The 24,896-nt window shown below is 42.4% G+C and overlaps 1 protein-coding gene across 1 annotated transcript in view; it reads right to left on the bottom strand.

Annotated features, from left to right (window-relative positions):
- Nucleotides 1-24,896, bottom strand: part of col5a2a (collagen, type V, alpha 2a) — a 38,009-nt gene continuing 13,113 nt past the window's right edge. The window contains exons 2-54 of the mRNA XM_038720068.1: nt 20,933-21,154; nt 20,411-20,433; nt 20,264-20,296; nt 20,134-20,166; nt 19,784-19,837; nt 18,792-18,884; nt 18,246-18,317; nt 16,593-16,637; nt 16,416-16,469; nt 16,203-16,256; nt 15,687-15,740; nt 15,088-15,141; nt 14,763-14,816; nt 14,546-14,590; nt 14,263-14,316; nt 13,999-14,043; nt 13,723-13,776; nt 13,382-13,480; nt 13,213-13,257; nt 13,025-13,123; nt 12,864-12,917; nt 12,567-12,674; nt 11,972-12,025; nt 11,660-11,758; nt 11,484-11,537; nt 11,281-11,379; nt 11,122-11,175; nt 10,720-10,773; nt 10,576-10,629; nt 10,354-10,407; nt 10,104-10,148; nt 9,919-10,017; nt 9,286-9,393; nt 8,964-9,017; nt 8,713-8,766; nt 8,369-8,422; nt 8,235-8,288; nt 8,017-8,124; nt 7,775-7,828; nt 7,480-7,533; nt 6,804-6,965; nt 6,291-6,398; nt 5,986-6,093; nt 5,844-5,897; nt 5,656-5,763; nt 5,333-5,386; nt 5,061-5,168; nt 3,978-4,031; nt 3,741-3,848; nt 3,208-3,517; nt 2,638-2,819; nt 2,142-2,384; nt 1-1,214 (exon numbers count right to left, since the gene is read on the bottom strand). Of these exons, the coding sequence (XP_038575996.1) occupies nt 1,068-1,214; nt 2,142-2,384; nt 2,638-2,819; nt 3,208-3,517; nt 3,741-3,848; nt 3,978-4,031; nt 5,061-5,168; nt 5,333-5,386; nt 5,656-5,763; nt 5,844-5,897; nt 5,986-6,093; nt 6,291-6,398; nt 6,804-6,965; nt 7,480-7,533; nt 7,775-7,828; nt 8,017-8,124; nt 8,235-8,288; nt 8,369-8,422; nt 8,713-8,766; nt 8,964-9,017; nt 9,286-9,393; nt 9,919-10,017; nt 10,104-10,148; nt 10,354-10,407; nt 10,576-10,629; nt 10,720-10,773; nt 11,122-11,175; nt 11,281-11,379; nt 11,484-11,537; nt 11,660-11,758; nt 11,972-12,025; nt 12,567-12,674; nt 12,864-12,917; nt 13,025-13,123; nt 13,213-13,257; nt 13,382-13,480; nt 13,723-13,776; nt 13,999-14,043; nt 14,263-14,316; nt 14,546-14,590; nt 14,763-14,816; nt 15,088-15,141; nt 15,687-15,740; nt 16,203-16,256; nt 16,416-16,469; nt 16,593-16,637; nt 18,246-18,317; nt 18,792-18,884; nt 19,784-19,837; nt 20,134-20,166; nt 20,264-20,296; nt 20,411-20,433; nt 20,933-21,154 (4,400 nt within the window). The 3' untranslated portion in view covers nt 1-1,067. The remainder of the gene's footprint in view (nt 1,215-2,141; nt 2,385-2,637; nt 2,820-3,207; nt 3,518-3,740; nt 3,849-3,977; nt 4,032-5,060; nt 5,169-5,332; nt 5,387-5,655; nt 5,764-5,843; nt 5,898-5,985; nt 6,094-6,290; nt 6,399-6,803; nt 6,966-7,479; nt 7,534-7,774; nt 7,829-8,016; nt 8,125-8,234; nt 8,289-8,368; nt 8,423-8,712; nt 8,767-8,963; nt 9,018-9,285; nt 9,394-9,918; nt 10,018-10,103; nt 10,149-10,353; nt 10,408-10,575; nt 10,630-10,719; nt 10,774-11,121; nt 11,176-11,280; nt 11,380-11,483; nt 11,538-11,659; nt 11,759-11,971; nt 12,026-12,566; nt 12,675-12,863; nt 12,918-13,024; nt 13,124-13,212; nt 13,258-13,381; nt 13,481-13,722; nt 13,777-13,998; nt 14,044-14,262; nt 14,317-14,545; nt 14,591-14,762; nt 14,817-15,087; nt 15,142-15,686; nt 15,741-16,202; nt 16,257-16,415; nt 16,470-16,592; nt 16,638-18,245; nt 18,318-18,791; nt 18,885-19,783; nt 19,838-20,133; nt 20,167-20,263; nt 20,297-20,410; nt 20,434-20,932; nt 21,155-24,896) is intronic.

The raw sequence follows: 24,896 nt of genomic DNA, 5'->3' as shown, positions 1-24,896 counted from the left end.
GGGGATTAACAAGCATTTTGTTTAATTTGTTGCAGAGCAAGAAATACAAAGCAAACAGGCACTCACAGCCACCTTATTCTATAAAACTGATTATAAAAAGGATTTCAAGAGCATATAAGTCCAAGATAATGAACGGGGGGGAACTGACATGCATAAAAATAGATCATTCTGTGCTACCTTTTACTGTACGATATTGAAATTGAAGGAAAAACAATGTTACAAATCACCACACACCACTCACGCGACTCCTCATTCATCTCTCCGTCGTTGACAGAAAGATCTTTATTGGTTTGCCCAAACCCTGCCCTGTACCGCGCGGCCGGGTGAAGTGCACAAGGATCACACTACTTACAAAACAGCACCTGCGAAAAAAGATTTACATGTAGTGTCATGGTTTCTCAGTTTCGGTGACGAGGTAGCTAACACTGAGGAATCAACAGTCTTAGTGTCTTTAATGGTCTACGTGGTCGGTACAGAGTTTAAAAGACTTGGAGACAGACACTGGTTCATCAAAACTGTCTTGAGAAAATACCTGCACCAGTGAACTCATCACCGGCTGTATTTGTTTCCTCAATAGCACCACAATGTAGTTTTATATTCAAACATTTAAAACAAAAAAATTCAAAGACAAATCTGTAAAAAATAGTTTTGGAGGGACGATGCAGCTTCAGTTGGATTTTTCTGGGCCTATAAACAGCAGTTATAGTTACAATTTTAAAGCTTTCATATTCATAAGTCTTTGGCAATGTTGTTTAGTGAAATAAAATTAAAGATCTTTTGACCAAACTACATCATAGTGAGCCTGGAAATGCATGAAGCTTTAAGTCAAACATACACAAGAAGACAGAGGAATGATTTTGATTTTCTCCGAATTTTGTGAGGAAATTCCAAACATTCATCCTAACTTACAAATCTTCGATGTCTTGAACTGGGTTGAAAGGCACAATAAATATCTTGCCACAGGGCCAGAATAGTCCTCAGTACTCGTATGTACAACGCGGCTGATCGCCATCAGCTGTCAGTTCAATAGTCTCAGGATTCTCCCCGACGCATCCATGCTGGTGATTTTACAAGAAGCACACAGGCCCGATATCGACGCCGAACTCTTGCTTGGGGCCACCAATGTCCACAGGGGCAATATCCACAATAGGAAGTCTTGCTGTTTTCTGTGTCCTGTACTCAAACACTGTCTTGCCCCAGTTGCCATTTGCTTGCTGTAAAAGAGACAAATAAAAGTTAAATTAATTCTACTCTACAATGTAGGGCAATACATCTCAAAGAAATGGTGTACATTATTTTAATGACTTGCTGGATGTTGCTTTGCTCTTACTTCAGAATTTCTTTTTTTTGCATAGTAACTGTAGACACTCATTAATTGTTTTATATCTGTCGTATATGCGATAACTCCTACGAAAAGACTCAAACCATCAGTGAATAAATCGCACTAGCGAGTACTGGCTGCGTATCCTAACCCTGATCTTCCTCTGTGCCATTAGAGCTCCATTGTTGTCCAAAAACTATTAAAAACTCATCAGTGAGCCTCACTGTTACCATGAACACACACACTGTAGTTCACTTTGACTCAATCCCACATACCTCGTCCTGCTGCCCCAAATAGTCAACTAATGCGGCAATCTGGCTCATCAGCAGCTAAACTCCTCTATGTTTGCCAGCTAGCTGCCGACTTTGTGGGTCCGCTGTTTGTTGCTGGGCAGTTTGCGAAAGTGAGTTTATTGGATGTTTTCACTGAAAATAGCTGCCTGCTCTTGCTGGAAACGGTGCTGAGAGTGAACCAAAACAGTAACATGGGCCAGGTTAAATTGATGAAAGATGCCAAATGCACCATAGATGGGGAGAATTCCAGTCAGGTGATCATTACCTGTGTACAGCTGCAGTACCAGGCTATTTCAGGAAATAGATTTCCTTTTTTTTTTTTTTATATGAAACTCTGTATTAGTAACCAGTTTTGTAAACATTTTACTTCTCAGAAAGTCTTGAGGAACGGACTAACTCATCGTTGGTTTTGTTCATTTCATGGGATTTGTTGAGAACAGGAAAAATCTAGAATAATGCCAGCCGTACAGCGTCCTTTCGATAGGTAGTAAAAAGAGCAAAGCCACTGTTGAAATGCGGGAACTTACTGAGCAGGAGTCCTCCACCACTGTGTATCTGAACCGGTTGTTTCCCTCTGCTTTGAGCTCCAGATCGTTGGAGCCCTTGAGGATCACAGCTTTCTTTAAGTTGCCCGTCGCCTCGTCCTTATAGCCCACAGAGTTCTTGCAGTGGTAGGTGATGGTCTGGGCTGCCTCTTTGGAGAGCAGGCGGATGAACGTCATCTGGACTGTGACGGAGTTTGCCGACTGATCTTTGTTGCCATAAGCGAACTAGAGAAACAAATAAAGCATTCAACACAGAGCCTCTGAGATGCACCTCTGAAAACACAACATGGCCTTTTCCACCACTTTCCTCCCCAAATTTGAACTGTTTCTCACTCAGTCTGTTGTTGTCTTAATGTTTCAATTACAAGAACAGATTCTTTACAAGATTCTTGTTCCATGAAGCCTTTAACAGCTTCACTGGGCCTTTGCCGTACACAGCCCTGCTTCCCTCTCCCACCATCAAACTCTAACTGCTCACATGTGTTCCGCTGTTGATGTCCGCTCCGAACCACACAGGTTTGTTCCTGGAAGAGCTCCACCACACTTTACGAGGTATGCTGCTTGGGTTGGCAGAGATGCAGGTCTCGCCTGTGTCCATGTTGCAGTGCACTTTGATGGCGTCCTCCACACTGCCTTGGTTTGGATCCACCCAGTACTCACCTGCACAACAAAATGGTACTTGGAATTTTGGACATGTTGCCTTTGGCGACATCTTTGATTTATTCTGTTCTGCTAGGAAATAAATCACTTACATTGCATGTAAGCAGGTTTAGTTCACAGTTCAGAGGCATCATGATAAAATTTCTAGATTTATTACATTAAAGAGAAGCACTGAGAAGATGAACAGGAAAAACAACAGCTAAGATAAGAGTATAATAAAATAGAGGACAAAGATAGAGAAGGTTGTGATTAAAATTCATACTGTACACTAAGACTTGTCACTCCTAATGTGTGTGTCAGTTCTGTTTAGTACATGGAAAGTGTAGGATAAAGATTTCTGTAAGTGTTCTCCACACATAGAGGCCTCTTGCAAGAGTCTGACACTCACCGCTCTTCTTCATGGGGTAGCATCTCTTCAGGTCGTCACATGTCCTGGCAGGATGTTTCCTGCTGCCGTCGGGGCTCTTCATGCTGTCGATCTGGCTGCTGAGGGCCTTCAGGGTGGCCTGAACACCGGGGTCGATGGGCACTATAGTGGAGGAGTTGCTGTTGGGCAGAGCCTCGTCCTCGCTGAACTCAGGAGGAGGAGGGGGGCCGTCGTCGTAATCCTGAGGGCCGCCGAAGAGGTCATCCATGGCAGCAATGGGAGGTCCTGGGGGACCGGGAGGGCCTGCGGGTCCGGGCTCTCCTGGAGGACCCTGTAGATTTAGGAATAGTAGAGTATTTAACTTTTATGTAATATATATTTGTTGTGTTTTTATTTACTGGTCAAAACTCTATCCAGACAATAACAAGCAGGGCCCCGACTAACTGAACATCTGGTGAAATTATTTAATGACTGATTTTTTAACTGAAGCTTTTTATTATTTGAGCACACACGTTGCAAAGTAAGAACTTCCAATATGTGTCATGAGACAGTACCTCTGGTCCAATTTCTCCACTGATTCCACGAGTTCCAGGAGGCCCCATCGGTCCCGGCTGTCCAATGTATCCTTCCTTTCCAGGAGGCCCAATAGGTCCAGGAGGCCCCTGAATCATATTCCAGAAAAGACCGTTTTAAAACGTCGACTCCAAAATCCATGACAAACTCATTTTGTTGTTACAAAAGATGAAATTCAGGAAACCATGTTTTCCTTCTGAAACAAACGTAGCATTTACCCTCGGCCCACTTGGTCCAACAATTCCTGGAGCCCCCTGCTCACCAGTTGTACCCTAAAAGCAAAAGGTGAATATTCATTAGTTTGTTTATGAATATCATGTACACGTTAGATTTAAACGTTTTCCCAGAATGTCCACCGTGCACAGGCGCACCTCCACTTTAAGACTATGACCGGCTGGATGATACTCAGACTTCCATGTTGGTAATTGCACCTCACAGTAGAAGACTATTCCTAAATACAACAGAATCTGAGTGCTGCATAGGTTTCTTTTCTTTATTATGCAGCGTATAACACATTTGTTCTCCATTCAGATGCATTTTTAGAAAAAAAAAAAAAGACAACGTTTTGAGAATATGTGACTAAAACACCCACGTTCCAGTTTCCAAGAGAGCAAATGCGTGCTCAAAAAAGTTGTGTGTCCAAGTAATTCTGACTAAATGAGCAACAATCAAACTTCATTTGCACAGTAGCCTAATCAGCTTTTTCCTCTGAGCGATGGGGTCCTACATGAACACAAACCTTTCTGCCAACAGTTATTTCACGTGATAGGTTTTTCTATTTGTGGTTTTCTCTGAGCTCATCTCACTGGCTTGAAGTGGGCTAGGGGCTCAGTTGGAAAAACTTGACGTCACACGTTTCCACACACCACTCAGCATTTAGCAATACCTAAATCAAAATCAGATGACAGTTGTGGGGCTGTTATGCCGTTGTTGGCAGCACTGTCCATCAGAATTGATCGAACTCCACACACACAGTCCTGATGAAGCAGATTAGCTGAGTTGTAATATTTTACTTGTTGCTCAATAAGGTTTTCAGATTTCGAATAATTTACTCGAGAAACTAAAACTTTAAAAATAAACTTTCTGCAGTTATTTTTGTTGGATGCTCTGCACTGTTGCATTGTAGGTGTGTGAAAAGTTTAGAAAACTGTGTTAAAATAACCAAAGACCATTTAAAGTTCAGTCAGTGCATTTGCACTGATCAGTGCCGTCACGGCGCTAGTATTTTGGAACACAGCTGGCAAAAGTGAAGACAGGGGAGTAAAAGTGTGATCAGATTACTGAGAGCCACGTTAACTTACTGGGGGTCCAGGAAGGCCCTGCAAACCAGTGAAGCCTCGATGTCCCTTCTGCCCTCTCTCTCCATGATCCCCAAGGTCACCCTTATCTCCTCTTGGTCCTTGTGGTCCCTGAATTAGAAATATTGAACACATTTCATGATTGTTTAGAAAGGGGGGGGGGCGTTTTCATTGTGCTTCTGGGCTTATATCGGCTGCCATCTTCATCAGAATCTACAATCCATCTACAGTGTATGTGCGTGTTCTGTATAACATGTTCTTAGTTGGAGACTCACCACTAATCCTCTCTTTCCAGCCGAGCCGGGTGGACCAACTGGTCCTCGAGAGCCCTGCAAGTGAGTGAAACCGTTAGAAGGCCCTTGAGGGAAAGCAGACCTCTGCCAGCACTGAAAAACTCTCCACCTCCTTGTTATACCCAAACACATCATTCCTATCACTCATACACACATTCATGTTCCAACGTGGCCTCTGGGCTTAAAGCAAGTCATGTGTTCTTAGTAAATCGGTTATTGCAGTCTAGTACCCTGATGATTGGCTGACAAACAAGCAAACACACAGAACCAGAACAACAGAAACTTGTAGGAAAAGGTTCCCTTACAGCATCTCCTCTCCTTCCAGCATCACCGGGTGCACCAACAGGACCTGGAGGGCCAGGAAGTCCCTGAGGACCAACCAAACCTTCTGGACCAGAATCCCCTCTGTCCCCCTAGAAAAGCAAAACCCATCAGTTACTCTCAATATGTAAAACACAACACGGGTGACATTTTCCTTCTCTTTGTCTCTTACCCTTTGCCCAAGAACACCATCTTTGCCTGGAGGGCCATCAGATCCCGCAGGGCCCTGAGGACCAGACAGGAAACATTAAGGCAACTGTAAACAATAAAGACACACTTGGGAGATTTTACTGAGACCAACAACTTGTGCTTACATCTGGACCAGGATCTCCACGAGGTCCGTTAGCACCAGGAGCACCAACTGGACCTGGAGGGCCTTTATCTCCAGGTGTTCCTGTGGATCCCTGTTTTCCTGGTGGACCCTAAAAAATACCAAGAGAAACAAGCAACTCACAAAGCAGCACTAAAAGGACCCTTCCACATAATACACGCTAATCAAAATCCATATGAGCCATAGACTGTGGAATACAAGTTTAATATGATTCATCTTCCAAATCAGTCTCGGCATAAAGAAGCTCATCATCATATGCAGCAGAATCAGGACTTAAATGATACAGACCCCAGGTCCTGGAAGGCCTGGCATCCCGCGCTCTCCTCTCTGACCAGGAAGACCCACAATGCCTCTCTGGCCTGTAGTTCCAGCTGGACCTGGAGGACCATCAGGACCCTAAAGCCGACAACAACAGAGCATTTAGATTAAGTCCTGAGGGAGATCCTCGTGTGTCCCAACTTGACGTAACTCCTCAGGTCAAGACTCAGCAGTTTATTTACATCTGAAGGGCCGAGGACACTCGTTTGAGGACCACGAGGTGCAGATTTTAGACAGAGAGGATGGATGGAAAGAGGTGTCAGGGAAGCCATCTACACCCGGGTTGAAAAGCCAAACAGAGGAGGGGGTCTACGCCACCACTACGCCATCAATTCAAATATTGTTACTGCTATAAATGACAATTTTGCAACATACACTGATTTCTTACAATATGCCACATTAGAAATTGTAATTTGTGGTGTAGGTGTAAATTAATCTGGATGAAACTGACAGCTAAATGTCACAACAATAGCTTCAGTTTACCGTGGGTCCATCTTCTCCAGAGTCCCCTTTGTCTCCTGGGCTGCCGGGTGGTCCTGCTGGTCCACGCTCTCCTTGTCTTCCAGGGGCTCCGTGGTCTCCACGAAGACCAGCAGGACCCTCTTTCCCAGGAGGTCCAAGCGGTCCGGGTTCTCCAACTGGACCCTGCCATGGAACGGATAGCGTTCATGAGATAGATGCGAGTAGTTCATACAACATGCTGTCCTGCCTCATATGAGAGCAAAAGTGTTTCTGCACACTTGTGCACGCCTGGCCAAGTGCTGCGTAAAGCGTGCGTGACGGTTGCATTGTCTGTATCAGAAAGTTGAAAAATTGTCCCCAGCGGAGGGGTTCTCAGACGTTGTAAGATGATCCAACAAGCACTTTGAAACATCTGAATGATACTGAGGCCTACATACACATCAATACAATATGTACTGTACAAAGAGGTGGCATGATTAGTTGTTTGTAAGCAGTTGCTGTTGCCACTGTGTCATAAGTTATCTACATATCTAAGTGTAACAGGTGTAAATGTCCACTGTTCAATTTTTAAAGGAATTTTATCAAACTCTGATTTTAGACATTGATGACCATTACAATTTGAAACTTATGACTAATATTTCTTCTTCTTCTGTTACCCTAACTGTGTTTTCCATGCAAACTCAGGGGCAATACTTACAGTTGGGCCTGGTGGGCCAACTCTTCCTGCAGATCCAGGGAAACCAGTGGGGCCCTGGAAGCAGAAGATCACGCAAGGTCCTCAAATACTGCTTTACAAGTTTTATAACAGAATGCAATATCTACTGTTTGAAAACATGACGTGAGAGAAGACAATGTTTGGAGTTCTTATTCAAACACATCAGATAGTAAAATCTGAATAAGGTAAACTGAAAAATCCAGAGCGACACCCCTCCTGTCATCATGGAATCATTTCTACTCCTCATATGACTTCTGTAATTATGAAGCGATCTTACTGGTGCGCCCTGTGTTCCTCTTCCGCCTTTCAGTCCAGCAACACCAACTGGCCCCTACAAAAAATTGCAGGAATTAATGCATCTAAACTTCCAAACAGGGCAAAAACAAAAGTACAAAGGTGAATAATAACACTGTTAAAAATATCAAGTATCGCCCTACATACAGTTGGGTTGGAACAACTACATTTAAACTGATTTCCCATCTAGTTTTTCCATCCAGTATCTTTATGTGTGCAACTCACAGGAGGTCCGTGAGCACCAGCCAAGCCTTGAGGTCCTGATGATCCAGCATCTCCTTTCTGGCCTGGTTCTCCAGGCTCTCCCTTGACTCCGGGTTGGCCGTCAGGACCCTGTAATATTTTGGGTCATATTATAAAGAATACATCAAAACTAGTTGAATCACTTCTTGGAGCATCATTAACATGAACATGACACAAAGTGACCATGAAAGACGACTTACAGGAGGTCCAGCAAACCCGACAGCACCGATTGGGCCAGGGTCACCTCTTGATCCCTGTGGTGGGAGATAATTTATTATACTGGAACACACATGATGGACACTCATCACTGTTATCACTGAACAGGTCTACTCACTGGCATTCCTCTGGATCCTGGGGGTCCATGTGGTCCTTTGGGTCCAGGTTCTCCCTGTAATTATTTCACAAGTTTGCTGACAATCACTTCTACAACCATTCACTGAGCATGTGCCGTCCCATAAATAAAGTATTTTTATGTTTGCAAAGGCAATGCGAGCCAAAGACTGTCCTTCACAAGCTGGAAGATGCAGCTCAGAAAACAAGAAGCAGAAGGATTAACAGCAGAGGGGGCATCCTGGGAGCTGATGCTTTCCTGAGGCAGAATGTGTCATAACCTTGAATCATTGTGATGTGAATAGCAGCCTCTCCTCTTATGTGTCAGAAAGAAAAGAAAGACTCTACCTTTTCACCACTGGGTCCTGCAGGTCCTAGCGGGCCAACAGGACCTGGGGCTCCCTGTTGATAGAAAACAAATCCGGTTGGGGATCTCACACTTAAGCCAAGTCAGAGGACACATTTCTTTGAACGTGTGGTAACAAGTCTCAGGTTTGCATTAACACATCAGTTTTTTCATCCGTGTAAACTTAATTTCCTTGTTTGTGGTTGAGCCGAGACAAAATGTGTTTGCCGTGAGGGAAAGATATTTTGCTTACTCTTGCACCGTCATTTCCAGCTGTACCTTCTGATCCTTTCTCACCAATTGCTCCCTGTACGAAAGAAAGTAAAAAAACAAAACACGTGAGGCTCCTTAATTTTCTGTTATTGGAAGGTGTCTGCACCCGAGTTGGCAACATGTTCTATTCAGTTCAGACATGGACTGACCACTCAGACTCTTTGTAACTTAACAACGACCGTCTTCCAGAGATCGCTAGAACACTGGATTGTATTTCTTGCAACCACATAAATAAAATAATTTTTATAAGATAACATAACATTTTATACAAGAATAAAAATAAAAGATAATGATGAACTTACTCTGTCACCTTTAGGCCCAGGAGGGCCAGAGATGCCCCTCTCTCCTGGCATTCCCTGAAGGCCTGGAGGACCCATGTCACCAAGTGCACCAGTGGGACCAGGGCTGCCCTACAGTGGCAAACCCAACGGTTAGCAGGCTTATTGCTTAAAAGTCATGCAGTACAACCAGACATACTTTGTTTTGTATTTGGGTTGCCCACTTACGTTTATGTATATTTTCTTTCTGTCTCCGTGTATGCTGGTATGACACTGGTAGGGCAACCCAGCGAGGACAAGCTTTCTTTCACTTCCAGATATGTGATATACAGTAGTGTATTATCCTGTATAACTATAATTTTTACACAACGACGGTGTCCGTTATGGAAACAGTCTGGAGTGACTGCACTCCAGACACCAAATACTTTGCTCTGTTTTTAGTTATTTGCAAAGTCTTTACAACCATTGGGCCATTTAGTTGGTATATATATATATACACACACACACACCAATTAATTATCAATAAAATCTCTTTATAGTTTCAAATATGCATCCTACTGCCTTACAATGGTTAGTATGATTCTGCACTCAGTAGCATTATCCTTTAACCAAAAGAATATTTGGATGTACATACAGGTGGATGCCTCTGTAAAGTACCTTTGGCCCATCTGGACCAGGCGCTCCGGGGATACCCTTAGGTCCCTGCAGACCATTTGAACCCAGCTCTCCTCTCTCTCCAGGTACTCCACGCTCTCCCTGAGGAAGACAAAGCATCACTTTGACTCGTAGGTATTCAACTTTACCAACCGCCTAAATCATGTAGCAAAGTGAAATTCACCTACCCGTGGTCCAATTTGGCCCACAGCACCAAGCTCTCCAGGAATACCCTGAAAGAGTCAAACAAGGATATAATTTATGTTGTGTCAAAACTGACTCCTGATCAGCATCAAGCTACTGATTTGATAATTCAAATTATTTAAATAGGAGTCTGGACAGAGAGCAAAATGAAAGAGTAAACTATGTTGAGAGGAACATGCTTCAGTCACCAGTAATTTAACCCAAAGCAGCATGTACAGCTTTTGTCACACTCACTTGGTCGCCTGGTTTGCCAGGTTCTCCAGGAGGGCCTTGATTTCCAGGCAAACCCTAAGAACACAAGGCAGTCAAACACGATCATCAGAGGACTTCTTCAGCACTCACTGAGGTCTAATCCTTTTCCGTACCGCCACGTCTTCTCACGTCTACTGTATCAAAGTCAGTGTTTTTTTTGCAACCTTCTCACATCTTATTACCAACCAAAAAACAATTACGCACCTGGAATCCATTTACACCTGGAGGTCCCTGCTCTCCTCTGTCTCCTGCGACACCCTTTGAGAGGAGACAATAATTGTCTCAGTCATTTGTGATGGCAGTAAAAGAAATGCAAGGAATGGAACAAAAGAGAAATCAGGCACTTACAAGTGGGCCAGGGGGGCCAGCAGGGCCAACTTCTCCATCTTTCCCAGGAGGACCCTGAAGACAAAGTGACAATTAACCAACCTGCCTATTTCACATGGGCATGGAGGGCACCGGAACGCTTGATTTCCTGAAGGTGTGCGAGGGTTTTAGGGAACTTTAAATGATCTAATTAAGGATTTCTGTGGAAAAGTGGATCATTGTGCAGTCAAAGAAAATGAAAAATTATACAGAAAAATGATGCAGAAATGCAAAATGCCAACAGAATGGTCCCTGCAGTGTCTTTATTATGCTGATGTGCTCTGTTTTCTTGCTATGCTTCCTTTTGACAGATCTCTGAATCACCCGCATGAGTTTTATCTAAGTTTCTATGTCATCTGATTCCAATGCAGAATCAGTACTCACTCTTTGACCTGCCACTCCCGCAGATCCTTGTTCACCTGTCTTTCCTGGGTCGCCCTTTGAGTGTAAAAAAACAAACATGTTTGGAATTAGAAACAGAACAGGAGATAAACAGACTGACTGACTATAAATGAAAAGTTTCGAGTAACTCTGCAGCCTTACAGCAAAGCCCTTGGGGCCTGGCACTCCCATGGTTCCCGCGGGCCCTCTGTTTCCAATGGACCCTGCAGGGCCTGGACGACCATCTTCACCTGGGGCACCCTTAACAAAGGAAAACCATACTTTGACTCAATAATGCCTGATCATTTATTAGAATTGAAAGCTAACTATCTGAACTGTGAATGTGATTGAGCACTGTAACCTACCAATGGTCCTGGCTTGCCCTCTGCTCCCTGGACTCCAGGGGTACCCGTGAGACCCTTTGACAAAAAGATAAAAGAATATGCACATAAGCAATGGAAATGTGGGATACAGACATAAACATTGTAAATACAGTGATACAGTAGATCAAAACTAAAATGCCAAGCTCTTCAGTGTTTACCCTTGCACCTGGCAGACCAGGTTCTCCTGTACGCCCAGGGTCTCCCAGAGAACCTTTTGGCCCTGGTGGGCCAGATGTTCCACGATCTCCTTGAGCACCCTTTAGAGAGAAAAATGATTCTAGTTGATGATTAAAAGTTGTAAGTGCCAAACAAAACCCCCACAGCACAAACCTAGTTAAAATCTGTCAATTAACTGCTAATATTAGCGACTATGGTACTATAACACACCTAGCCCCGTTTCTTTAAATAATTACTATAATATAGAGTAGGAGACCAATTTCAAGAGACAACATGTCTAAAATAAAATGTACCTTAGGTCCTGGCAACCCATCGGCACCAGGGAATCCTCTGTTACCAGGAGCCCCCTGAAAAACAGATCATGAGTTAGAGTCATATTTTTATTCTTACACACAAAAAAGGGTAACAATTCCTTACCCAGATAAATACAGTAAATAAACAATCAACAAATTCTGTGCTGGTGCTCCTAAAGAAGTGCCCTAACAGAAAAGATCACACTGGCTGGAGTCATCGGGGGGGCAGCCCCCAATCTACGGCCAATTTACATTCTCCACTTCCCCTGAACTTTCAGACTGTGGCCGGAAACCAGAGCTCCGGGAGAAAACCCACACAGACAACTGGAAGAACATGCAGACTCCCTGCACAAAACACACAGCTGCCTGGGATTCAAACACTTGCTGTAAGGTGACGGTGCTAACCATACGCCATTTCCCATGAGCACTGCCAGTTTAACACACTAATTTGCCAAAAGTGATTCACTGTGCTCCTAATTTTTACCCCCAAAGTGATTTTTCTTTTCTTTCTTTCGTTTACTGAGATCACAGCGGTCCTTAAAGTGCGGCTCTCTGACTGATTAAGGTTACAGCAGGAGACAAAATGCAGACTCACTCTCTCTCCGACGGGACCTGGAGGGCCGACAGAGCCGGGGTCTCCACGTTGTCCTCGCTTTCCTTCTTCACCCTGAGGTCCAATCACTCCCTGGGAGCCTGGCGGACCCTAGAAAGTAGACACACAAGCCAGAAGATGCCATCAAGCTAAGTCTTACCTTTTCCCTTACTTCCATTACATGTCCTTATCTAAAAATGTTATTTTAGCATCAATGCATATTTAACTCATGCACAAATGATGTGTCCCACATAGCAGAGTTAAAACAGAGTTATTTCTACAGTTGTAGTTAAAGCTTACAGGTTCTCCTTTGGGTCCAGCATCTCCTTTAAATCCTGGTACACCAACATCTCCCTGTAACACAAACATACAAAAAACGTGAGTCTCCTGCACATCAAGCGATCGTCACAGTTTATTCAGCAGTAAAAGCGATTCCAGCAAGAAATAGCAAGCCAGTTTACCAGTTGTCCTTTGATACCAGGCTGACCAGTGCTTCCCTGAGGTCCTGGTGGGCCAGCGGGTCCAAGATGGCCGCCTTGACCTTGTGGACCAACATTACCCTGTAAAGAATCAGCCGTGTTATCTGTGAACTTCGTGTATGCTTGTAATAAGTAATGAAGAAGTTGGTTAAATGAACTGTGTAACACACCACTGGTCCTTTGGCACCCGGGCCACCATCTGTTCCCGTGGGTCCCTTTGAACACAAAATTTCTCCAATTAGATCATCAAAGACCACCATTCAGCTCTCAGGATACCACAAAGTAGCCTCATTCATAACTTCCTTATGATGTGATTCGTAAGTAAAGTCATAAATTAACCCTGAGGCCAACTGGTCCAGCTCTGCCCTGATGACCGGTCTCTCCTCTCTGTCCCTGTGGGCCCTCTGGACCCCGGACTCCTGTGGGGCCAGGTTGTCCCTGTGGAATACACCAAGTACAGTTAATATACAGACATGTGACACTGAGACAATACAGTTGTTGGGCTACATTATAGTGAAAAGCCAAATGCAGAACATGACAACTACTGACAATTTAGCAAATAAGACAATTAAGGGTGAATAATTGATTGGTTAGAAACCAGATATTCCGCTTTCTATTAAAGAGTCATTAAAAGATGTCATTAGCATGAGCATACAGCCTTCTTCTTTTCCTGTACTTACCTTCATTCCTGGGGTTCCTGGATATCCAGGTGGGCCACTAAGACCCAAGGGACCCTGTTAAACCAACAACAATGACACTTAGGCTTTAGTAATAAACTAAAATGTGCACTAACAAGACAAATGTACAAACGTGTTGAATGAAATAAAGGTTTAGCAGGTGATGAGCGGTACCCAACCCCTTTCCATGCAAATCAGCATCTATGCTAAACGATGTACGACGGTCACCGACGTGTACAGGAAATCCACAAGGATGAAACACTGTGAATGCTGACTTACCATTGGACCAGGTTTTCCGATGTTACCAGGTGAACCGCGCTTACCCTAAAAGACAAGATCGAATCACTTTGACTTCTAAATCAATCAACTTAAACGCTGACGTCTCTCTGTAAGTGCCACTTTTTACAAACAGCTGACACTGAAGGAACAAATGATGCACGTGTCAGTGAGATCCAACCCCCTGTCACTTTTCAAATCTGTGACAAAGACAAAAACATAATCGTAGAAGCAGATGTTTCTGATGCGTAGTGATGGTATCCTTACTGCTATGCCGCCGGGTCCAGAGCGTCCCCTCTCCCCCGTCATCCCAGCAGGACCCTGTTATACACAGACACTGATAAATTGCTGTCCTCCATTCAATGCAAAAGTTTTATTTGCAGTATTCTGGATAAAGCATCGACTCATTCGAAGTGTGTGCACTGCAGTCCACGTACACTTATAAGCATTAATAAACTGTAAAATCTGTTTGAGCTGCTTCAGGCAACTTACAAGTGTCAGACCTCCTTGAGCATTCACACGCTCTATCAATTTTAAGAATATAACTTACCATGGGTCCAGGTGCTCCCATTGGTCCAGGGGGCCCTGTAGCACCCTATAAAAAAAACACAGTAGAATTTTGTTGTTTAGCTTGTTTAGTAGTGATAAGATGGCAAGGTGGTTTAAAGGCCTTTTAGCAAGTAAAGCAGGTGTCACTAAACTTACTAGAAATCACTTATTAAACCAGTCAAGCAGACTGGCATTCATTCATCATCATTCATTTATACCTTGGATCCAACAGTTCCAGTTTCACCCTTTTGGCCAATTATTCCAGCATGACCCTGTTAACAAAAGTAGAACAGGGGGAAAAAATGTGTTCACCGCCTCCGAGCTGAGTGCATTGACATGTATTCTTCATTAAGCATGTGGAAAAGGAGTTAGCAGCTAAATGAAGTCATTTCACGTTTATCAGAAGGTTTCTAAAATGATCGTGGTCAACAGTCGAGCCAGAAGCAAAGAGCACATGTTACTAGTATCTCATCATTAATAATGTTTTGTCATACATTAAACTCAGTAACATGCCCATAAATGTTTCATTGAACATATACTTACCCTGTGACCCTTCAGCCCAGGAGGCCCAGGCGTACCTGGAAATCCTCTGGATCCCTGAAATATGCGACATAGAACAGCGTTGTCAGTTATCTTTTTCAAAGATACACTAACCAAACACATCATGGGGCAAGGCCGTCAGTTTGTGATGAACAGTGGTGGGGACACAGGGACTCAGTTTAGGGGTGTGAAGAGACACTTAGCTCACGAGACATCACAAAACGGAAAACTTGGCCGAAAAGAAACTGTGTCAAGAAGTTGTGAAAGTTACTGACTGGCGCCGCACGTTTTTTGAGTCATTTCATAATCCTTTTTTTGGACAATGCACATATGTTTCTACTATATTTGAATTACATTGCATGTTTTCTTAATGTGCAAATGAACCTTTCTAAAGGCATTTTCATTTGGTATTTAACTGAAAGCTACATTTCAGAACGTTTTTTAACAAATTTTATTTTTAAAAAGTGGTGGAGACAAAATCAGCCATTTCAAAAAGTAAATGACGCCTATGTCATGGGGTCTTATTGTGTGTAATGTGTATGAAAGACACAAGATACAGTGTGTGCAGTAAAACTGATGGAGGCAGAGGTGTAGAAGCTTACTGGTGATCCAGGGAATCCAACTTCTCCAGGGTTTCCTGCTTTTCCTGCTTCTCCCTGTGTGAGGACATTTACACAATTCAAAAACGTATTTGGCTGCAGAAGGTTTACAGTGAAATAAAAAGCCACCAAATCACACATCCGACATGCTTTCATTATGCCATTTTTCACAATACAGTCACTGACACGTGGACTTCTATTATCTAACTAACCCGCAAAATGAAAACAAAGAAAGATGCTATATAACATGTTTAGAACTGTATGCTGGACTGAAGAAAGACTGAACCTCAAAGAGTGTTTGCAGGGCCCTCATGATACATAATTATAACAACACTCTGACTGTTCGCTCCTTCTAATCATGAAGCATCTCCAGGATCTGCCGCTTCACAATGTTATGAACGCAGCCTGGAACGTCCCATTTATGATTACAGATTTACACTCAGCCCTTTTCTAATCCTCCTGCTGATTACAGTCTCACTGTACAAGAGAAAATGTGATTTGGTCCCACAGCTGACTTACATCTTCCCCTGGCTTCCCTGAAGGACCCTCAGGTCCCCTTTGCCCAGATGGACCCTGAAAAACACAGTCAGATTGTAAGTACCCAGCAACAACGCATCCGTCTGAAAATACATTGCAGTAGAATTAAATGGATCCATGCCAACCCAGCTGTTTGTTAAACCAGAGCAAGTGGCTGGTGATTTGACCACGCATACACAAAACATGAAGTTATACCATATGCCCTGGATCGCCAACTTCTCCAGGAGGTCCTTGTGGTCCAGCTTGACCCTTAGAGGAGTGAGGGGGATGACAAAACATTTAAAAAGGGAGCAAAATGAAAAAGCAGTGAAGTATTATCAGTGTTTTCTGCACAGTGTCAGTAAAAGCTTGATGAAGATGTCGTGGACTTACAGGTGAGCCATTTGGCCCAGGAGGCCCTCTTGCTCCAGCCTCTCCCTAAAACAAACATGATGCAAAATCCAATGATGAACAGCATAAACCACATAAAAAGGCCCAAACTAATGAAATGTGCTCTTTGGGGTTAGAGCAACAGTGTGAGAAAAATACAGGGAAGTGCCAAAGTGATTTAAAGTGTGCACAGAATTATTCCACTCCAGCAGATACGTTGTTAGTTTGCTAAAGTTCGACTGGACTACAAACATAGTCTATAAAAGTCTATTTTAAGTTAAATGTAGCTCATTGACCGTAAAACATTAAAAATGTTCCCAAAACACACAATTCCAAGTGAAACCAGATTATCCTTCTGTTATTGTCTTTATGCCCATTACTCTGCGTCATGGTAATGACATTAAAAGCATGGATTGATTTCCAAAGTCTGCCAAAGTGGAGTGGTTGCTAATTAAAATGTACATTCTAATTTAAAAAAAGAGTGAAGTTATCTTAATCAGAAGTCAGTAGCTGAAAAGTTATATAACTAAAAACAAGATGGCTTAGTTCTGTCTAGGGCTGAGCAATAAAAAAGATTTTTATTTGCAGCTTTTTATCAGTGCAAACTATGAGAGTTAGGCATTTTTCTTCTGCAGACGTTTGCAGTTTTAAAAAGATACAGTAGATGTTTCACAGGTGCTCAGCAGTTATGATATATCTTGCACGTTTCCTTTATTTGATTTAAAAAAGGGAGGGTGTGTTTATGTGTTAAGAAGCTCCAAGATCCCAGTGGTTTTACTGCAGGAAGCTACATCTGGAAGAGTGTTGTTTAAACTGTGAAAGTTGTTTAAACTATAAAGTTGTCTTCTGTAGTTAGGATTAACGCTGTAAAGAAAAAATGGCTTGGCTTGGGATTGAAGACTACAAATGTATAACAGAAAGCCTGTGTTACAAACTGGGGGCATTTGTAACATCCTGCTGGCTGAACTAGACAGGGAGGAGTTGCAAAAGATGCATCAAGCATCATTGTGGCAAATGTATATCTTTGTCAATATATCTTGGCCTCCACTGCACCAATTTTGACCATAAAAAAAATAAAAATGTATATCAACACTAAACACTAAATTGCTGGACTACCCTCATAAAACAGTGTTGACACTGATCAGAAGCTGAGAAGCTTTAACATGCTAAACAAATTTAAATTAAATATTAAACCTTACATAGAACCATTGTAACCAACGTTACAAAGTGCTTTACATAAAGCAGTTATGACATAAAAACATATATAAAAACAATACAAGAAACAAAAGTCACTTCAAAATATACTTCAAATTAAATCAGGGAATGCTCTACGATAAAAGTGTTTTAACAGGGGATTTATGAGTTTATGAGCTCTGATGCTGGAAATCTCATCAAATCAAGTCAGCTTAATTTATATAGCCTGAAATAACAAAATTGTTTCAGAATGCTTTACAATTTGTGCAACACACCTTAGAGCCTTGGAGCATAAAGTAGTTATTGGGAACCAAGTGCAAACATTTACAAAAATGTTCCTGTGGGTCCTTCTTAAATGCTAACTAGCCACTGTTCTCTGCTGCAGAACCAAACCTCATTTTAAAAGATAAATAGTGCATTAGTCTGCTTTTTGGCTGATGGTTTTAAGAAACATCCTCTTACCCTTGAGCCACTTAACATGCCTTGAGGTCCTGTTTTTCCATCAAACCCTTCAGCCATCTGGGATCCCAGGCCCTGCAGGGGAAGCAGACACCCTTTGCTTTAGTTAGCTGTGGTTAATCACTATGTAGTTCATCAGATGGCACAAATGAAAAGCAAATCTGGATCCAAATGATATAAAACAGAGCCCACGACGGACAGGTAGAATTACGGGAAAGCTATTTAAAATTGCATGTACTTGAAGTGAGCGAAAGTACAATTACTATTTTTCAAGGTACCAGGGTATTATTGGTATTATTGGTCCTCTTGTGCGTGAATCTCCACTGAGACACTTCACAGGTGAGCTGAACTTGACCGGCTGATGGTACTGTTGGTACAGCTTTCTTCTTAAATATGGCCCAGCTAAATCACCGTGTGAGTTTGGGTAAGGATGACTACATTACACTTTGATGTGTAGTGTTGGTGTCATGTGTTTGCAAGGGGTGTGATCAGGAGGTGTGCGTAGCATGTGTGTTTGCAGCACGTGGGAACGCTGCGTGCACAACTCACTCCTGGGTGAGTTGGATGGCCTGGAGGTCCTGGTTCACCGGGCTGACCTGGTATTCCAGGCTCTCCGTCATAACCCGGAGAGCCCCGCAGACCCTAGGGAGTAGAGAGACAGAGACGCTGATTCATTAGTTTGAAAACCATTTTATAACTTCACACTGACTCATTATTTTGTTGTGAAAACACTTGTTTTCAGCTTTTATTGGTGTTTCATCAAGTGATTGCTCAATCAGTGTAGCCAAGATTCTTTGCGTTGGCCTAGATTTATGGTGCAACCTGCCATCCCATTTAGATACAACTGATGCAACTTAATATCCGTTTGTTTATGAACCCTGAGCTGTAAAGTAAGTGCGGTAGGAAAACCATTGGCTGTGTACTAATAAATCACCCTCGAAAGGCTCCTTTCCACTGGCTTGTAACTCCACCAGGAGAGGCACATTCATCCATCAACCTGCTACATTTTTGCTTGCAAAGCACATTATACATCCACATTACATTATATTTTGACTGTTAGTGTCTTGCCCTTGAACCAGAAAAAAAAAAAAATTATATTGCAGCATTTTATTTTATCTTGACCACTTTGGCTTGTTTGGCAGCATAGTATATGATAAGGAGTCATTCTCATGGCCCCAGCAAGAAAAAAGCCAAGTCGAGCATATAGTGAGCTTCAAATGGATTATGTAGACATGATGATTTATTTATAGTTTTTTCATTAAAGATATATAAAACCTAATATCAATATATCAGTCTGAATAATAAAGCCAAGACAGAGGTTCTATAGACAAAGGGGGTTAATAAAACTTTGTAACCCATTACTGCTGTGGTTTACCACACGCTATATAACCTCTAAAAAGTAACTATTAAGATGTTTGCATTCATCTTTGATATTTCTGATAACATTAAGCCTGCTTTGGTAGTGTGAGGAATTTGAGTATAATCTACTGACACTCATTTCATGCTAAAGTTCTGCTTTTGTCTGTGGAGACGTGACATACAGGCCTTCCTTTGTGTCCACGAGGTCCTCTTTCTCCTGGAGAGCCGGGCGGTCCCTGTTGTGATGAACAAAAAAGAACCAATAAAAGTCAGAGAGTGATAATATTGATAAGAAACGTCACAGGGGTGCCTAAAATGCCACAGCGACTCCAACAACTGCAGGGCTATCTCACTGTGCGGGAGGCCTTTTAAGGTGAAGTTATGCAGGAGGTAACTGTTACTCTTATGCCATCTAGTGTCAGTTCAGGTGATTCAATATTCACACAAAGCTGGGCAAGCTGTCGTTTGCAGATGCTTCCAGAAACCCTTTTTAGAAGATGCAACAGGTGAAATAAGCTATGAAGTTGCTCACCATAGGTCCGGGGCGGCCTCTGATACCAGTCACCTGCAGGGACATCATCAAACACATAGTTACACCCTGCATTTAGACTCTAATATTGTATGGCTGTTTATATATCAGTTTATATTTAGTGAACACTTACAAGTGGGACATCCCCGGGTTCTCCCTTCTGTCCCTGAATAAACAGATAAATGGGAAAACCTTTCAAACACACACTCCATGACGGTGACAATATCTGCAAACATCATGACAAAGCAGCGACGGCCGACATCACGAAACTGTGGCCTACCTTATAGATCCTGCCGCCGCCTCCTACATTGGGGGAAAAAGCACACGAGATCTCAGTACTTGTTCACCGTACCACAGCTGCACCGTGAGTTTGTCAGGTATGGGTTCGAAAGTCAGCAGTAAATCATCAGTGTGAAAACGACGGTGAAGCCGCTCTGAAGACATTCATTTGTCATCATTAAGCAGGTCAGTCCAGCTAAACAACAGTCAATGAACTCAGTCAGCATGAGTCTATTTATGTGCAGCAGCTTGATGATGGCAGTAATTTCTTCATTGTTTCTGACGGATAAATTGATTATTTCACTGGCAACACAGACACCTGACATATTTCATGGTGATGATTTCATTCATATTATTGATGCCAAATGTGAACTGATTACTTGTTTGTCCCTAATTGGGGCTCTACAGTTGATTCTATAACATGGGTTGGTCTGATTGCGCTCCCTCAATAGAAAGTAGCAAATCAAAAGGATTTCACTTCTCAACCCAAGAAATGGCCACAGAGAGCAGCCTGCTCGCTCACCAAAAGTGTCCTGCCCGCCGGTGCTGGCTGAATCAGTCTGGCAAACAGGGCAGCACTCGCCCTCGGGGATGACCACCTTCTCACAGTTAGACAGCTCATCGCACTGGATTTCATCGCACAGGACCTGGCCGTTGTCGCAAACACAGATCCGGCATGGCTCCGGCTTCCAGATGTCCCTGTTGGTGTACACCTGGCCGTCCGCCGTGCAGCTCATGTCATCTCCTGGAACACACAGACGCGGAGGACACTCTTAGTTTATCAACTTTGTGCCACAGTTACATTAATGGCAAAAGCGAGTAAAGGACAGGGATTTTCTAAACCTTGTTAATCCGCTAAGGGTTTGCCAAACACACCTGTTCTTTATTATGATCGTTATGAGACTTTTCCTAATTTCCAGAGACTGCAGACAAGACAGGACAAAGTGTTCATAAGCAGCAAGTGTCAGCAATTTACTGAAAAAAACAATGTCAAACTATTTTACTAATGAAGATACGAGGTCACAAGGAAGGCATCGCTTGTTCTTGAACCTTTCAACGAGGTAAACAGACAATAAACATTCATTCATCCTCTGTTCCCTCTTCAATTCTATTTCGGGCCGACGCCTGTCCCAGTATGCACTGCACAAAAAGTAGTGGGGCTAACACATTCACCCTAATACTTTTGAGAAAGTCTCAACACAAACACAGAGAGCACCTTCTTTCCAAACCACCATACTGCCGGAAAGTTATTTAATCCTCCTTGGAGCAGCTGCCTCAGGGGGAGTAGTTGCTGAGTTACTGTACTGTTAGATAACACCGCAGGGTATAATAAATGCCAACGAAATAAGGATACATTTTGAATGCTAATAAAGTCCGTATCTCAGATTTAAGTGTTCAACAGCTGCTCCTACCTACAGGAAACACATCTAAAAGAGTCCTGCTGGAGAGAAAAAATATGCAGAGCAAATCTATCCACAGTATAAATATACAGCAAGCAACAGCATGCACTTTCTGTATGCTGTTAAGTTCATTCTACAGTGTGATGTGAAACAAGGTTTTCCACTGTCTTGTGCACACACTGCCAGAGGAAAAAGGTCTGCTGTAGTGAAGTCTCCAGCCGTTAGACGTGACATCATTTCCTCCAGAGGCAGCGTCTGAAAAACTTGACCCATGTTCAAGAAGAGAAAACCGGCAGACACCTGTTCCTCCCAGACGTCTCATTATCTGCTTTGGTTTGAAAGTTTAGACTTTATATTTTTAATGCATACTTCACAAATGTTATTTACAGCTACCAGAATGATGTGGCCCATGGTGCTTTACACACAGCTACATACACTATTCCATACACAACAACCCCGAAAATATTTCTAAATAGCTAAATTCATCTTCATCACAATATGTGCTCATGAAAAAAGAGATGTGAATGCAGAGGGAGGCCTCGGGCTTGGCTTTCACAAGAATCCTGTAAGGTCTCTGTAATCTGAGCCCTCCTCTCTCAGGTCTGCAGAGACAAGGCTCTCAAACCTTTACCTGTTCCTGATACAAACAGCAGGTGGCAGCTCTGAGCTTTAGACAACAGGTAAGTCAGATTAGCCAGCTGCAGGAACAAGGAGGCTGCAGAGAGGGGCCCCAACAACTAATAGAGGTTCATATCATTTTGTATTATTCTAAGAGAAGCTACACGAAGGACTGACTTCGTTCTACCTCACCGTTATGCTGGATGGTTATATTTGTGTTAGACAAGCCTGGGAGAGAGAGTAGCTGTAAATAACATTTGGGAGTTGTTTACATTTTGTCTGAGCGCCAGATGAAAGGAGCTAACTGCAAAATGACATACAAGGAATTGAACTCTCAGTTATAGGACAGATGCACCGGAAGATACAGACAAACAACTAAACTAAGCGAACACAGATGAGCAAACGTTGACAAACATGAATATAACATGTGTCTGATTTGGTGATGTTCTTAGTTGCTCTCTATTGGATGTCACATGGCCTTGACATGACCCAGCATACAGCTCAGCTATGGTACAGTATGCTCGAGGTCAAAGCCTGAACAGAACTGAATTTTATAGGTCATTATTTGAGAGTAAAAGTAAGATTTTTTACATCAACACATGATACACACTAAATCTGTCAAGAGTACCTCACATTTAGTTATTTAAGAGTTACACTCAAAACATGTGCTAAGGCAGAATGTTTCAGAGGTTCGTAATAACCATTAACATTTGTAAAAGTAACAAATAAAATAGCCACCTGGATTATAAATAGTATTCACAGATCTAATATTCAGTGAGAGCGTGTCCCATCAAACAGGTGAGAATCCTGTTACAAGATGAAAGAAAGCTAACGTACTGAAGATTTGGTGATAAATTACCTTTAAACTTGCCTTTAAAAGACATCTTGGGGACCTCTGAAATACCTCCAATTAAAGGAAACTCGAGGCTTGAATGTTGTACCTACTGACGCACCATGTAATCAGACACTCCTCGCTCATTACATCTAATCTCAGCAAGTAGCTGTGGTTTGGGTTATACCCCAGAGAATCAAACACTTTCTGTATCTAGTGTTTCTTAGTTTTCTATTTTCTCCTCTCCATTTTTTATTCTTATTTTTCTTAGTTTTTTAATTCATGACTAAATCTAAAAAATATTGATCAAATGCTAAAATTATGAATATGTGAGGATGTGAGGTAGACAGTTCAGCTCCTTGAATCAGAACCTTTTTCTTTTTTTTCTCAATTTACTTTCCCTGCCATACCAAATAATTAGAATAGCAGTCTAAGGGACGGACTGTATCTAGTGAAATTTATTTCACCCTGTATATTTTATCCGTATCTTATTGATGTGTGGAGTTTGTTTGTCCTATGTTGTCCCTTTAGCAAAAGTACAAGTAAGTGGGAGAGTCTACATGGGTTTTATGCATATACGAATATACGAATTAGGTATGAATCTTTGTGTATATGTACACTCATTTTATTTTACTACGCTTGTCCTTTAATGTAAGTTTTGATCTCACTAGCTGTGATGGTGACGACCCCCAATGTTTGTTGAAAACAGAAAAGTGGGGGAAAAATTATGAAAAAAAAGAACAAAACATTTAAAAAAAAACTGAATCAAATATTTGTGGAAAAATACTAATAAATCACTGATGAAAATAACCAATAGCATTTCTGTTGGGTAACCTTTCTCATCTTGGAAAAGAGTCTAAATAGTGAATTTCAGAGCATTCTGGTATTATTGTGTGGCTCAGGTCTGACTTAACATTCTTCTGTATGAACTCACAGTCACATTCACCAACACAGGGGGCCACAGCTGTAAATGACCCCTTGACACACAACACCAGTCAGACTGTTGATCACCACTAACACCAGTCAGCTGTGTTGGCTGAGGACCGCAGCTTTTATCCGAGCATGTTTTAGAAGACCGGCACTCCAAATGCAACCCAAAGGTATACTTTCTCAGCCGCCCTTGTTCTGTCAGCCGCAAAGTGTTTGACGACATTAAGAATACAAAGTAGTTCAGCAATGACATTTCCGGCCTTTTAACATCCAGTAACATCCCACTGTCTAAGTTGTGGCCTTTCAAAATGAAAACCAGCGCTGCATGGAACGCGAGAGTACATCTCTCTTCATTTGTGGAGACGCTTGGAATTAGTTTTGCCATGAATCTTAATTTTTGGAAAGCAAACTTTTTTTATAACTGCAATGACTTTGTTTCTCAAGAACAAGCTTAGCCCTTTCTTTAGAAATGCTTTTGTACTCATGGCTCCATATATTGTTTCTTCAGCTTTAAAACATGCTGCATCACCTCTTGTTGGAATCTCATTGAGGTAAGTATTATCTTTTCTGTGTAACTTTAGTCCTCTAAATTGCTGAGACAAAAAAACAGCAGGGATGTCTGGCCAAGCCGCCGGCCACATAGCTGGAGAGCAATTTTTCCTGTTGGGTTAAGAGAGATTTCAAACACTGGGAGAGTTTGAAATTCA

Source organism: Micropterus salmoides, unplaced genomic scaffold (genome assembly GCF_014851395.1).
Source record: "Micropterus salmoides isolate LMB-PRFRI ecotype aquatic unplaced genomic scaffold, ASM1485139v1 Ms_hic_scaffold_15, whole genome shotgun sequence".
Classification (NCBI taxonomy): Eukaryota; Metazoa; Chordata; class Actinopteri; order Centrarchiformes; family Centrarchidae; genus Micropterus; species Micropterus salmoides.
Note: the sequence above shows the minus strand (reverse complement) of the source record. Positions and strands in the feature narration are given on the sequence as shown.